Here is a 15339-nt window from a genome sequence, read left to right on the forward strand (position 1 = left end):
ATGCAGGGTACTTGGCTGGGAGCTGCTCATGAGGAATTAACTGGAACTGGGGACAGGCATGTAGCGTAGCCGTGAAGATGCTGCTTGGGGCACTTGGATCCTGTGTCAGAATGCCCGGGTTCCAGGCTCAGCTCAACTCCTGGCTCCAGTTTCCTGTTAACGCACACCCTGGGAGGCAGCAGGTGATGGCTTAAGTAGCTGGGACCCAGCCACCCATGTGGGAGACCTGGATTGAGTTCCTGGCTCCCAGCTTCAGGCATTTGGGAGGTGAACCCAGTGAATAGGGGGACACTCTCTCTCTCTGCCTTTCAAAAAAATGTTTTTTAATAAAAGAAGAGGACAAGGAAACATTTAAAATTATAAGGAAGTCAAGTGGAATTGCTCCCTTTCCTGACATCAGGGAGATCCCAGGCTCTGCTCTCGGTGGAGGCTAAGCTCCTTCCTGGCCAATGCCTGTGTGTGTGGAATGGCCAATGGGTCAAGGGCACAGATGCGGGAGCTGGGCTGTGTGGCCTCGTGGCCTACCCATGGCACACACCACTCTGCCTTCATTTCCTCGTAAGAGGGCAATGATAACAGTACCCACTTCAAGGGGCCGCCAACAGGATTGATGTAAAAGATAACCACACCCATGGCATTGACTGTAGTGCTGCTGGGTTCTGTGACTGGAGGAACAAGCCCGACACGGGCCTTCCTCTCAGGGGTCTTGGCTGACACCGTCCTCTTTCCCTCCCAGGGAAGCCTGCCAAAGCCTGCCTGTGATTAGATATAGATGCCACTGACACCATGTTCTGTTGCTTCCCCCATACCGCCCACCTCCAGCTCAGGTCCTCCTCTTGGTAGCAAGAGGGCTCCAGCCCCCCAGATGCCTTGGATCCGAGGCGGCCCAGCCCAGGACTTTGCCTCCATGCCCCTTAAGGCTCCAGCACCTTCAGGTTGCAAGCCCAGCTATGAACCCTCTGGGCCCAGAGGCTGGGGCTGAGCTGGTGGGTGCTGGCATCAGAGCGCCCTCTGTCGGCAGGGCTGTGAGTGGCTGGGCGGGCCCTCAGACATCGGAGGACACTGCCCCTCAGCAGGGCCTCACCCTGCAGCCCCCCTCTGCCTCCATACCAGCTACCCAGGGAGAAGCTGCCCCTCTGCTTTGGGATCCTGCAGCTGAGTAAATATTTTCCCTATCTCCTCGCCTGCATTTGTGTTCACTTTCATGTAATGAAAGAACAGCCCTCTTGAATCAGCCATAAAATAAGGAAAAAGACCAAGTGGTGCTGGCATGGTGTGAGAACCAGCCGCCGTCGGAGTGGACGGTTTGCTGAAGCATCCGGGTGTGCGGAGGAGGGCGGGCAGGCGGGGACGGCCCCTTGGAGTGTCTGTGCGGGCTCCCGGAGCTGGGAAGGCACACAAGTGCTGAGCTGTTCAGCTGCGAAGGCAGAGATGCTTATCTTATTCATCCCTCTTTTATTTGTAAAATCTTTTTTGTCTACTGGCAGGTGATGTTTTTTTTTTCTTGGAAACCAATTAGCTGCTAAAATTAAACATGCTTCTTCTTAAATTAATCCTTTTCATAAAATGGTCTTAAAATTGGCCTTGGCTCTTCTGAGTGCGTCGCTGACCCAGTTGTATTGGGGGAGGTGTGTGGAGTCCCCCTCAGCCCAGTCCAGCACCTCGCACCCGGCCCCCGCTGCTGCCAGGTGTGTTCCACCCGGGGGCTCTTGGCCCTCGACGTGGTGTGGCGGAGGCTGTGAGGTTTGCCCCGACGATGTCAGATTAGTGCGTTCCCCTGCCCAAGTGCTCTGATGGCAACTGGTGGGGTTGAAATCCCTGGGAACTCAGGTGCCTGCTGGCGGCTCCGCAGCACTGTATTGTTTGTGGGATTAATGTCCGAGTGGCCCGGGGTGTCAGCTGATATTTATTACTGTAAGCCATCTCAGCTGTTCGGGGTCCGCAGCCAGACCCACAGCCACAGGAAGTGCGGGGTCATCGTGGCAGGGAAAGGGAGACACTGTGCCATGGATCCTGGTGGGGTCTGTTCTGGGCCTCCAAGGGCACTGTGCACACGCCTGAAGGTCACAGAGACTGTGGTGGGGCCGGGGGAGCATCCAGATACGGCACCCAAGGGAATTGGAAAGGAGGTCGGGGCTGACAGGCCTGGCACCCGGGAGGAAGCATGCCACCTGCCAGGTGGCTGGAATGCTGTGTGGTCTGTACCTCCCTCCAGCCTTCTAAGAGAGGACACTTTCAAGGTCACTGTGCTTTGAAGGGAACCTTCTCCCCAGTCCCTGGTAGCTGGCAGGGCTTATGGCTAGAGAAGCAGCCAGTCTCTTCTGCGGCTATCTATCCGTGGTGCTGCAGGACAGGAAAGAAAGGCACGTTGCCCTTGTGTGTGTCAAGTAACAGTCGGTTTGTTTTTCCAAAAAGAAATTGAACTTAACCCGAGTGTCCACGGTCACGCCGCAAACACAGTGGGGCTGCAGAAGGGGCTTCCTGCGTGCAGTGCCCTGGCAAAGGTCAGCCCCAGAAAGAGCCGGAACTGCCCTCGCATCCGGCCTCGGCGCAGCCAGAGGTGTTCATTTTTTCAGAGGGAGCTCCTGAGGACCCATCTCAAGTTCAGACAAGGCTCTGGGCACTCCCCTTCCCCTCCAGGAGGTCACTAGCCCTGGTCACCCAGGTGCACCCCCCCCACCTCACCCCACCCCCTCCCCCGGCTAGCCAACTTCCCTGAGCTGCTGGTCTGGGAAGGAAGACCCAGGACTCTACCCCACCCCCACCCCCACTCCCCGACCCCAGCTGGAGCCCGTGTGCCTTTCCTACAGCTAACAGCACCTTTGTCTGCCCATTTCCCTCCCAGGATGGCATGAACTGGGTCTGCAAAAATGTCAACGCAAAGAAGAAATAAAATCGAGACGAATGGAGGCGCAGGAGCTGCGGGAGCCGAATTCGGTCCTGGAAAACACTAATTTGCTGCTTTCTGACCAAATGTTTTTCCATCTGTGTACAGCTACAGCTGTTTGAAGAGAGGGAACAACACAGCTCAAAAAGAATACCCGTCCCAGCAGTAGGTTCAACTGATCTCTGAGGTTCAGTATCATTTTTCAAATAAAGGAATTATATTATTTCCTCTGCATAATTGAAATAGTATTAAATGTCTCAAAGCACATGATTAGCAAATGAGATCTTTTAAATGAGGAAGAGATTGCATTGCAGTTTAGACAATTCCAGTGGGCTCTTGTTTAAAAAAAAAAAAAAAGGAAGAAAAGAAAACGAGGAAGCAGCCGCTTATGCTGAGTTCATTCCTCTACTGACCTGCCCCTTACGTCCCCTCCACGGCTTGGAAACCACAGGCAGCTGTGCTGGTGCTGGTCAGTGACTTACCATCACCAACTGAGCCGGGCTCGGCTGGGGCTGCGAGGCAGGAAGCGGCCAGTGGGGGAGGGGAGAGGGATAGGAGATGATTAAACCGTCTTGTCATGCAGGTAGGAGACTGTGTGTGTAATCCTCACCCTTTGGACAGGGGGAGAAAATCCTTTCTTGCAAACAAGTCACTACAGAAACATACCCCTTCCCCAGCCCCCTCCGCCAGCCACACGAGAAAGCAGATTCTTATGACTTTTGACTGTAATGACATCTGGAATGTAAGGAGAAGTGGGAGGTTTAATTCCAGAAAAATTACAAGGTCCTTAAAAAGCCCTCACACGGAGGGCTCGGGCTGGTGTGCAGCCTTTCTCCAGCTCAGCGGAGCAGGGAGCAGCCGGCTCTGAGATTAGCTGGCTTCTCCCAAGCTGTCCTGGGGAAGAGGTTGCTAAACCCAAAGAATTCCGTGTTTAAATGATCACAATAGGCTGCTGCTATCAGATTTTAAAAATAAATGCAGCTTTGCCGTGAACCTGCTCCACTGAGAAAAGCCAGGCGGATCGATTTTTAGAAGAGATCAATTTTTACCGTGCCAGCAATGGGGGTGGGGTGGGTGGGATGCTCGCTGGGGGAGAGAGGGCGATGGCCGGAGGCGCGCCAGGGAAGCCGCTCGCCCCTGCCTCTCTGGCACAATGTGCCCGCCGTGGACTCACCGGAGGGGGATGCCAGAAGCCTCCTCCTGCCCCACATTCCAGAAAGAGCTTGCTTCCCTAAGCCTTCAGAAAGAAATCCCCAGCTTCAAACATGGCTAAAGCAGGCCAGAGCTCCGCCTGGCTCCTGAATTAAACTCTGTTCCGGGGCCTGAGCTCCGGGGTTTTCAGGGAATGACTAAGACTGTGCAGTGCCTGGTAGGTCCTGGGAGGCGGCCTTCCCAGACCCGCCAGGGCGGCTGTGAGCCCACAGAGGGGCCCACTCAGTACCCAGCTGTTTTCTGGCCCAGAATTACGCAGGAGAGACTGCAGCCTGGCCGGTTTCAAAGACAGGTTAGGGTGAAAGTCATTAACAAAGCCAGCCGGAAAAAGGTGCCCTGGGGTTGCTGTGCACAGGCCTGTAAGGACTTGCAAAACAAAAGAAGGTGAGGGCTTTTTGTTTTTTCTGTCTTTCTTTAAACCATTGAACTGGTTGCTCCCAGCCTCTCCGACTTTGAACAGCAGCAAAGCTGACTGGGAAGGAGGCACTGAGCCCCCCCTTCTTCCAGCCTGGAAGTGCGGCTTCCGAACTTGGAAATTCGTTTTTCCTTCCAGATCGTGCACCGGGGGGTGTTATCTGAAGGGCAGGATGCCTGCCTTGGGGACGGCAGTTCCGGATCCCTGCAGCAGGGGACCCTGACTCTGGCAGTGTGTGGTCTGCGAAAGGTTTTCTTTCTTTTACCACCAACTTAGAGAACCTCCGTCCCCAGGCAGAAGCCACCTGCCCTCTGCTAGCCGCCGCCGCCTCTGGAAACGTTGTGCACATTTGTGTGTCAGCTGAAGGGACAGAGACACTGAGGACGTCACAGTCACACTCTGTCATCTTCCCGTTGAGCCCCGTGGGACCCTCCGGGGGCTTGGGGTAGAGAGAGAGAAGCCTGAAAAACGCAGCGTTGGAAAGCTCCCCTTTGTCAAAGCAAAATGCTTTCAAAGTCCCCTTTGGCCTCCCCCGTGCCACCCCTACCCGTTGTGGCCACGACTAGAAGCCGGAATTTGAAGCTAGACAGGGGAGAACCCTTCGGCCCTCCTCCCACCGGCCTGAGGCTCCCTGCCCACCACATCGGAAAGTGCGGGATGGGGGGAGGGGGGAGGGCAGGGGGCAGGCGCTGGCTGGGGCGGGCGGGCGCGATGGGAACAAGCTGCACTTGTGGGAAAACTCCGGGCCCGCCCCGTGCGGCCGCTTTTGGCTGGATTCCGCACGCCCAGTGCGATGCACCCTTTCCCCTTCACTCTCCCTTGGTTGCTATGGAAACAAGGGTGTCATTGATGTGGGCTGAGCGGGGGAACATGTCGGTGCACAGCTGAGAGCCGGCGATTATGCCGGCGGTGAGCAGCGTGCGAGGTCCGGCAGCCCGCAGCCCCCTCGGCCGCTGGGAGCCCCGGCCTCCCTCCAGCCCCCTTCGCGCGCTCCTGGCTCTGGACAGATCTCTGTATTCCCCTCTGGACTGAAGTGCCGGCTATTTTTGTGCTGCTCGGCGCCCCACCCTCCCTGTTGGCCGCTCCTTATCCGGCCTGGCCTGGAGGGCGACACCACGTCACCGGGCCAGGCTCGGCCCTCCAGGCCAGGCAGAGTTGTCTCGATTCTGCTGTCCTTTCTCCTCAGGGACCCATCCTCACTCCCTTTTATTTTTAGCTCTGCGCTCCATGTGGTTTCAGAGTTCAGTGTGATCCATCGAAAGGTTCTTTTTTTATCGTCCCTTTTGAAAATGATAATCAAAGGAAGGGACGTGGTGTTTGGTCATGTGGAAAACTCAATGTATAATTTAGCCGTCTGTCAAAAACCCGACAAATAAAATGTAGCCGAGACGAAGGCTGCCTGGAATGTGTGCGCGCCGGCCAGGCTCCCAGGGGCCTGCCAGGGCCGGGCTTCCTCCAGGAAGGCTCCACCAGTCACCCTTTCTGAGGCCCCGCCTACTCGCCTGCCCTGCATGCTCGTGGGGTGGCACTGGCTCCACTGTGCAGGTGGGGAAACTGAGGCTTTGGCTTCGGTGAAGATCACAGGACTAATCAGCACAGCTGGGGCCTGGACCCCAGGTCTGCGTGCTCAGCAAGCTGCCACCTCTGAACGGGACGCAGTGCCCGGCCTGCTGCTACGCCCCTCTGGCCTGGGGTCTCCTCTGACCGTCACTGGCTCCCTGTCCCAGAGCTGGGTGTTCTGTCCTCCCAGCAGGACAGCCGTAGATTTTTGTACCAGTCTTGGCACAGGGCCAGCCCCGCAGATGGGAAACTGGGGGAGGACATGATGGAAAAGTTAGGACGGGCAGACAAACTCGTGTTACCTGGCACCTAACACTGGGCCCTCTGGCTGGAGAGGGAAAAGACTCATCCAGGGTCACACAGTGGGTGACAGAGTTGGCAGCGGCCCATGGCTCTGCCCTCTGGAGCAGAAGGTTGCACCCTCCTCCCGACAGCAGCCTCCCTTGGGCTGAGCACAGATAACAGCCCGCCGGCCCCAAGGCCCGCCTTGAAGGCGAGAGCCATTGGCAGAGCTGGAGGAGGCTACAGGCAGGAGGAGCAAGAAGGTCTGGGCCGGTCAGGTAAGTGGCAGGGTATTCACTTACCTTGGATTTCAGATAAACGGCAGGTTTTAATCAACCGTATTCCTGGCATTATTTGGGACATCCTTAATAATACTAACTAAATAAAACCTCAGGGTGGACATTGTGGCCCAGTGGGTTAAGCAGCTGCTTCGGATGCCCGCATGTGCCACGCTGGAGAGCCCAGTCCATGTCCGGCTACTCCAGCTTCCTGCTAATGTGCATGGGAGGCAGAAGATAATGTCCCAAGAACGGACTTGGGTTCCTGCCGCCCACATGGGAGACTGGATGAAGTTCCTGGCTCCTGGCTCCTGGCTTTGACCAGCCCAATGCCAGCAGTTACAGGCATTTGGGGAGTGAACTAGAGGACAGAAGATTCTCTCTCTCTCTCTCTCTCTCTCTCTGCCTTTCAAATAACTAAATCTTTTTTTAAGCAACTGTTTATCTGAAATTCAGATTTAACTTGCTATCCTAGTTCTTCGTCTTGTTTCACTAAATCTGACAACCCTACCCAGGACTCCCTGCTCAATTAAGGGATGCTACAACACAATTAGGAAGTGTTTTCTTAGGAGCCAGAGAGACCTGGGGTTCAATCCCTGCTCATCCCTAACCCTGCTCTGTGACAGCGGGCAAGCCACTTACTCTCTCTGAGTCCTACCTTTTCATCTGTGAAATGGGTGAGGTAAGAGAGAGATGTAAATAAACTACCCCAATCTAGGGCAGTATCTAGCATATAGTAGGAACACTCTGTTCTCCTTCTCTGACCTGTAAAATGAGCTAATAACCATCTCGTGGAGTTGTCAGAGGAACAGATAAGATTATGCATAGGAGCCAGTGCTGTGGAGTAGTGGGTGAAGCTGCCGCCTGTAGTGCCGGCATCCCATATGGGTGCTGGTTGAAGTGCTGGCTGCTCCACTTCCTATACAGCTCTCTGCTATGGCCTGGGAAAGCAGTAGAAGTGGCCCAAGTCCTTGGAACCTTGTACCCGTGCGGGAGACCTGTAAGCAGCTCCTGGCTCCTGGCTTTGGATTAGCTCAGCCCCAGCCATTGTGGCCAATGGGAAGTGAACCAGCAGATGGAAGATGTCTCTGTCTCTCTCTCCCTCTCTCTCTCTCTCTGCCTCTGTAACTCTGCCTTTAAAATAAATAAATAAATCTTTTAAAAAAAAAGATGTATATGGGTAGGCATTGTGGCATGGATGAAGCCACTGCCTGGGACATGCACATCCCATATTGCAGAGCCTGGTTTGAGTCCTGGCTCCTCTGCTTCTGATCCAGCTTCCTGCTAATGCACCTGGGAGACAGCAGATGATAATCCCAGTATATGGGTCCCTGCCAAACCATGTGGAAGACTGGATTGAGTTCCTGGCTCCTGGCTTTGGCCTGGTGCAGCCCTGGCTATGTGGGCATGTGGGGAGTAAACCAGAGGATGGAAGATCTCTTTCCTTCTCTCTTGGTTTCCTGTTCTCTCTCCATCACTCTTTCAAATAAATAAATAAATACATCTTGTCTAAAAAAAGGCGATGCCTCTATAGTGCCTCGTAGATGCGAAATCACTGGTAGCTATTATAATAACTGGCCGAAATTCTGGAATTCAGGCTTTCCCGGGCCCCCAAGAATTCCTCCCTCCCCACATGGCTTAGTGACTTTCAAGGCAACAAACACTGGGCCAGCAGCCTTCCCGGAGGGGCTGGCTGCCCCCTTCTCTCAGGCTCCCAGGCTGCCCCTGCCACACCTCCTACAATTAGACTTGTGAGTAGGGACAGGCTCTTGTCACAGTCTCCGGATTGGCTCGGGGCAAAAACACAGTTTAGCAGTCAGTCAAGCTGCATTTTAGGGCCTCTGTTGCTCTCGCCCCCCTCGTCCCCCTTAATTGCAATCTGTTCTGTAATTCCTTTTTCCAACACTGCAGAACACAGAGGAGCTGCAGCCACGGGAGCAGGCAGGCAGGAGGAGCGCTCCCATTCCCTGCAGTGAACCTGCTGGCCCAGCGCTTCAGTGCAAGGGGGTCTGTGTGTGTCCAGAACTAACCACACACATGGACATGAGGCGATACAGCCTGCAGCCAGGCCCCCACAGTGTCACGGGGTTGGGGGGGATCGTTAGGGAGGTACCCACTTGTATGAGGTACTTCACAGCTATTTAATCCTCGCAAGGACATTTGTAACTGTAGGTGTGACTTACACCTGGGCATCGGGGCTCACAGACGGTGAATCCCTTGCTGGCGGTTAAGGTCCTAGCCCATATCAGAGTGCCTGGGTTCAACACTCCAGCTTCCTACTGATGCACACAAGGGAGGCAGCGGGTGAGGCTCAAATACTTGGGTCCCTGCTACTTACACGGGAAACCCAGATGAAGTTCCTTCTTCCTGGCTTTGGCCTGGCAGGGCCAGCCTGGGTTGTTGCAGACATTTGGGGAGTGAGTCAGAGGATAGGAGCTACCCCTCCGTATGTGTGTGCGCGCGTACGCATGCGCGTGTCTGTCTGTCTCTAAAAGAAAAGATCACACAGGAAGAACAAGGCAGAGGCAAGATTTGAACCCAAATCAGTTGGACTGCTGGGCCCAGACCTGCTGCTGGGGTACGTTTCCCTTTTGTTTTTTTTTTTTTTTTTAAGAGTTTTTATTTTTATTTATTTTTTGACAGGCAGAGTTAGACAATGAGAGAGACAGAGAGAAAGGTCTTCCTTCCTTCCGTTGGTTCACCCCCAAAATGGCCGCCACAGCCGGCACACCGCACCGATCCGAAGCCAGGAGCCAGGTGCTTCCTCCTGGTCTCCCATGCGGGTGCAGGGCCCAAGCACTTGGGCCATCCTCCACTGCACTCCCGGGCCACAGCAGAGAGCTGGACTGGAAGAGGAGCAACCCGGACAGAATCCGGCGCCCCAACCGGGACTAGAACCCGGTGTGCCGGCGCCGCAGGCAGAGGATTAGCCTAGTGAGCCACGGCGCCGGCCCCCTTTTGGTTTCTAAGCCACCCTCTGAGAAGGAATCCTGGACAGAGAATGGAGAGGCACGATTTTTGTCCCAGGGACAAAAAGCCTTTGCTAAAGACATGAAATGTTAATGGCAGAACGCAGAGCAAGCAGAGTCCAGGAGGGGCGGGGGGACTTTGCTTGCTCACCTGACATCGAAAGCTTCAAGGTGGGGGCAGAACTCACATCTGGCTAAACAAACTGCTACCTCTTTAGCAATTCTCCATCCGATCTGATCCTCTTATTAGCCCTAGTCTCTCGACCCCAGATGAGAATTTGTGACCTGAGGCTCACAGAGGTGCGCCTCTTGCTTAGCATTGCACAGCTGGGTGGTGAGCACTTGGTGCAGTGAAGAGACACTTGATCCCACATCTCAGTGCTGGTTCAAGTCCTGGCTCCTCTGCTTCCTGCTAATGCATCCTGGGAGGCAGCAGGTGCCCGCTCAAGTTCTTGGGTCCCTGTCACCCACGTGGGAGGTCCAGATTGAATTCTGGGCTTCTCGCTTTAGCCTGGCCCAGCCCCAGCTGTTGTGGGTATTTGGGGAGTGAACCAGAGGATAGACGATCTCACTCTGGGGGCTGGTGCTGTGGCTTAGAAGGCTAAGCATCTGCCTGCAGTGCTGGCATCCCAAATGGGCACCCGTTCAAGTCCTGGCTGCTCCACTTCTGATCCAGTTCCTTGCTATTGCACCTGGGAAAGCAGTGAAAGATGGCCCAAGAACTTGGGTCTCACACCCATGTGGGTGCAGAGAAGAACTTCCCAGAAGTTCCTGGTTCCGGGCTACTGGCTGCTGGCTTTGGCCTGGCCCAGCCTTGGCCATTGTGGCCATTTGGAGAGTCAGAGGATGGGAGAGATCTATCTATCTATCAATTATCTATCTATCTATCATCTAGCTCTCCGTATTTCTGCCTTTCAAATCAATCAATCAATCTTTTAAAAATCTAATTCTTGGGGCCGGCGCTGTGGTGCAACAGGTTAAGACCCTGGCCTAAAATGCAGGCATCTCATACGGGCACCAGTTCTAGTCTCGGCTGCTCCTCTTCTGATCCAGCTCTCTGTTGTGGCCTGGGAAAGCAGTAGAAGATGGCCCAAGTCCTTGAGCCCCTGCACCCACGTGGGAGACCCGGAAGAAGCTCCTGACTCCTGGCTTCAGATTGGCGCAGCTCCAGCCGTTACAGCCAATTGGGGAGTGAACCATCGGTTGGAAGACCTCTCTCTCCTCTCTTTCTGCCTCTCTTCTCTCTATGTAAGTCTCTGACTTTCGAATAAATAAATCAAAAATCTTTTTAAAAAATCTAACTCTGTAAATAATTTTTTAAAAAGAATTGGCTTGACTGGGGTTCCTGTGGACCCTTGCTAGAAAGTCCAAGTCCAGCTTTCTCCAAAAGGCCATCCTGGCTACCAAGCAAGGCCTGTAACTGCCGGTGCAGCTGAGAATGGGGCACCATGAAACAGGGAGGTGGGCAAGTGGGACTCACTCTGTCACCCTCCTCAGAGCTTCCAAGCTCCTTCCCCAGGGTCCCAGAGTTGGCTGCTCTGGAGGCCACCAGCAGATGGGGGAGGGCAGCTCCACCCTCACACCGATGGATGCCCTGGGGAGGCTGCTGCAGTTTGGGTCCTGGCGGGCACGGCCTGCCCCCTTTCCCACTCAGGCCTCAGCAGCCCCAGAGCCCATTTAGACCTCCAGAGGGGAACTAGGAGGAGATGGCTGACTGCGGAACAGACATGGGGACTCCGTCTACCCAGTCTCTTTGCCATGTGAGCAGAGTGCGTGATCCTGAGACTAGAGAGGCCAGTGGCAGGGGCCGGGCTGACCTCGTCAGAGAGGACACCCTGCACCAGGGTACCAGGTGTGACATGTGCCGTGAGCCCCTCATCGAGTGCCCTTTTGTGCAGGGCCTTGCCCATCCCACCAGCTCGACCCCTCCCTGGGCCAGGCTCTCACACACACACACACCCCCACAACCCAGGCTGCCGTCGCACCTGGACTCCCTGCCCTTGGGAACTGGAACTCAAGCAGGTCGAGATCCTGAAGAACGGTCCTGCACAGAGACCCCTGGGCCCCTTGAGTTCTGTCTGGGGACATGAGCAAGCTTGATCTGGGGCTTCAGTTTCAGCAGGACTTCCCATGGAGCCAGCAGAGGACAGGGCCACGCGGTTTTCCTGCCTGGTGACCACAGGTGACTTTTGAAAACAAAAAGACGAGAAGCTTAGGTTTGGAAGCCACGGCCTGTCTGGGGCCCACGGGGTCCAGTCCAGCCCAGCTCTCCCCTCTTCCTTCCGTCCCCTGCGGAGGGTGGGTGGGGATAGGGTGCAGCCAGGGTGTCCCCCTGACTTACTTCCCAGGCCCTTCCCACCCCGACATCTCCAGATCTGGCCAAGCAGTGGGTTGGGAGAAGGAGGGAGGAAGGGGCGTTCAGGGGCTGGCAGGCTGAGCCAGGCAGAGATGGGGTGTCTGCACAGCTGCAGGCGGCCCCCCTGCCCTGGGTCTGTGAATGGGCGCATCGCCCCCTCCGCCCGCCCGCCTGCTTCTGGAACAGTTGGTCCTAATGAACACGAAGCAGGCAGGGCAGCTGTGTGCATTATCCATATGCATGGGGAGGGGTCTGTTTATCCTCACATCCCACCCCGCCCTGCAGCTGCTGCCATCCCCTGCGCCAGGAGGGTGAGTAGGCTCCAGGGCCTGGGCTGCACTCAGGCCCCCTGGGCCCCTCCTCTCCCTCCCCAACCTACGCCCACAGTCTTCACTTGACCCATTTCGGAGGCAGAAGTTGGTGTGTGTGTGTGGGAGAGAGAAAGGGGAGCGTGAACGGCGTCCTCCGCATTGGTGCCTTTGACTTCCTCTGAAGCATCTTGATTGCGGACGCTCAGTGGCATCTCGCTGCCAGCACTCCCTCAGCAGCTTCCGGCTCAGCGCCGCCTCCTCCCTGGAGCCGGGATTTTCTGCTGACTCGGGCTCGTGGCTGGCTGGCAGGGGAGGAGAAGGCCTGATCCAGGCTCCCACCCCTTGGCTGAGCAGCAGGGCCTGAGGGCTCAGCCTCCGTGCCTCCTGCTCCCTGGGCTAGATTCGGTCTGCGCCTCGCAATCCCACCTCTTGGTTCACTTGGACCCCCTCACTGGCTTCCTCTTAGCCATCTGGTCCCCTGGTACCTGGCTGTGCCTCCCCTTCATGCAGCTGCTGGGAGGGGTTAGACTCAGGGTCTAAGTTGCCTCTTGGGGCACCACATCGTGAGTGCCCGGTTCAAGTTCTTGTTCCATTGTTTCCAAACCAGTTTCTTGCTGATGCAGCTTGGGAGGCAGCAAGATATGGCCCAAGTGCTTAGGCCCTTGCCACGCACATGGAAGACCCTGCGGAGTTCTAGGTTCTTCCTGGCTATTGTGGGCATCTGGGGAGTGAACCAGTAGATGGAAAATCTTTCACTTTGCCTTTCAAGTAGGTGAGAATGAATAAATAGCATTAAAATGTTTAAGGGAGCCGGCTTTGGCACCAGCATCCCATATGGGCGCTGGTTCAAGATCCAGTTGCTCCACTTCTGATCCAGCTCTCTGCTAGTGTGCCAGGAAAGCAACAGAAAATGGCCCAAGTGCTTGGGCCCCTGCCACCCATGTGGAAGTCCCGGATAAAACTGCTGAATCCTGGCTTTGGCCTGGCCCAGCCCTAGCTGTTGTGGCCATTTGAACTGGCGAATGGAAGGTCTCTCTGTCTCTGCCTCTCTGTGTAACTCCTTCAAATAGCTAAATCTTTTAAAAAATGTTTAAATATAAATTAAAAAATAAGTACAGTGCAGCTCCTGAGTTCCTGCTCAACCCTCTGAGGACCTGTGCCATGGGACATTAAGCTCAAAGTGTTTATCCTGTCATCCAAAGCCTCACTGGGCTGACCCCAAGCCTTTTAAAAAAATTATTCATTTTCATTTATTTGAAATGCATAGATACAGAGAAACAGAGGAGAGACCTTTCACTCGCTGGTATACCCCCCAACTGTTACAACAGCCCAGTTGGGCCAGGTAAAGCCAGGAGCCAGCAACTCCATCTGGGTCTCCCATGTGGGTGGTTAGGAACCTTAAGTATTTCAACCATAATCTGCTGCCTCCCAGAGTGTGCTTTAGCAGGAAGCTAGATCAGAAGCAGAGTGGCTTGGACTCGGATGTACAATGCCAGTGTCCTCACAAGTGGCAGTTTAACCTGCCTTTTATTTTACATTTTAAAATATTTATTTATTTCTTTGAAAGTTACAGAGGGAGAGGAGAGGCAGAGAGAGATCTTCTTTCCACTGGTTCACTCCTCAAATGGCCACAACAACTGGGGCTATGCTGATCCAAAGCCAGGAGCTTCCTCTGGGTCACCCACATGGGTGCAAGGGCCCAAGCACTTGGGTCATCCTCCACTGCTTTCCCAGGTGCATTAGCAGGGAGCTGGACTGGAAGTGAAGTGGCTGGGACTTGAACTGACACCCACATGGGATGCTGGCACTGCAGAAGACACATTAACCTGCTTTTTATTTTTTAAGATTTTATTTTTACATTTATTTGAGAGGTAGAGTTATAGAAAGAGGGAGAAACAGAGAGAAAGGTCTTCCATCTGTTGATTCATGCCCTGAATGACCACAACAGCTGGAGCTGGGCTGATCTGAAGCCAGGAGCTTCTTTCGGGTCTCCCACTTGGGTGAGGGGTGCCAAGGACTTGGGCATTCTTCTGCTTTCCCAGGCCACAGCAGAGAGCTGGATCTTAAGAGGAGCAGCCGGGACTAGAACTGGCACCCATATGGGATGCCGGCACCGCAGGCTTAGCCCACTGTGCTACAGTGTTGACCCCAACCTGCTTTTTAATAGACTTGTCAACTATGAACTCCACACATACCCTGTGCTCCAATGAGCTCTCTGCACAGTATCCCACAAGTTCACATCCTCCCTGGGATGTTGGCCCCTTTTGTGCTCCTCTAATGCCTCTGTTAGGGTGATTCAAGTTCTATCTCCCCAAGAAGATGGTCTGGTGCTCCCCAGCTCACAGGGCTCCACTGTGAAACTCCTGGAGTCATGCCTCGCCTGGGCCTTGGGCACGCATGAATCCATGCACACCTGCATGCAGCAACTCCTCTTGAGCACAGGCCAGGTGCTCGGGATGGCTTGTGTCCTGGCCTGCTCCCTCGCTGCCTCTCTCTGCTCCTCACTCACTCCCCTGTGCCCCAGCACTGTTCTCAGGCACATTCGCCCCCTGACTGCCCCTGACATGAGAATCTTCTCTCTGCCTGCAGACTCTTGTTCCAAATAGTCCTGAATTTGCCCTCTCGTATGCTTGACAATTCTGCTCAGTAAAGCTGACCACAAACACCTCCCTAGAGAACTTCCATGCTGAGAGTGAGGTTTTGACTCAGTGGCTAAGCCGCTGCTTGGCATGCCTGCGCCTCCCATATTGGAGGCCGGGTCTGAGTCCCAGCTCCACTTCCAATTCCACCTTCCTGCTACGGCACACCTGGGAACAGCAGATGATGATGCTCTAGCACTTGCATTTCAGCCACCCATACGAGAGGGCTAGACTGAGTTCTCATCTCTCTCTCTCTTTTTAATTTATTTATTTATTGCAAAGGCAGAGTTATAGAGGGAGGGGGAGACGGAGAGAGAGAGAGCGGGGAGCAGAGGGAGAGGGAGGAGAGGGAGGGAGAGAGAGTCTTCCATCCACTGGTTCACTCTCCAAATGGCCGCAGTGGCCAGAGCTGTGCTGATCTGAAGCCAGC

The 15339-nt window shown here is 54.8% G+C and overlaps 1 protein-coding gene and 1 long non-coding RNA gene across 5 annotated transcripts in view; both read left to right on the forward strand.

Annotated features, from left to right (window-relative positions):
* Positions 1-3124, forward strand: part of ARL3 (ARF like GTPase 3) — a 38557-nt gene extending 35433 nt beyond the window's left edge. For all 4 annotated transcript variants that reach the window (XM_008270423.5, XM_089314404.1, XM_017348527.4 and 1 more), the window contains one exon: positions 2846-3124. In XM_008270423.5, the coding sequence (XP_008268645.1) occupies positions 2846-2893 (48 nt within the window). In that variant the 3' untranslated portion in view covers positions 2894-3124. The remainder of the gene's footprint in view (positions 1-2845) is intronic.
* A 3262-nt stretch (positions 3125-6386) lies between these two features.
* Positions 6387-10899, forward strand: LOC149121937 (uncharacterized). The gene is made up of 2 exons (XR_016221961.1): positions 6387-6634; positions 10657-10899. It is a non-coding gene; the product is annotated as an uncharacterized LOC149121937 (long non-coding RNA).
* The last annotated feature ends 4440 nt before the right edge of the window (positions 10900-15339 follow it).

This window comes from Oryctolagus cuniculus, chromosome 15 (assembly GCF_051225735.1).
Source record: "Oryctolagus cuniculus isolate XC-2025 breed Fujian yellow rabbit chromosome 15, ASM5122573v1, whole genome shotgun sequence".
Lineage (NCBI taxonomy): Eukaryota > Metazoa > Chordata > Mammalia > Lagomorpha > Leporidae > Oryctolagus > Oryctolagus cuniculus.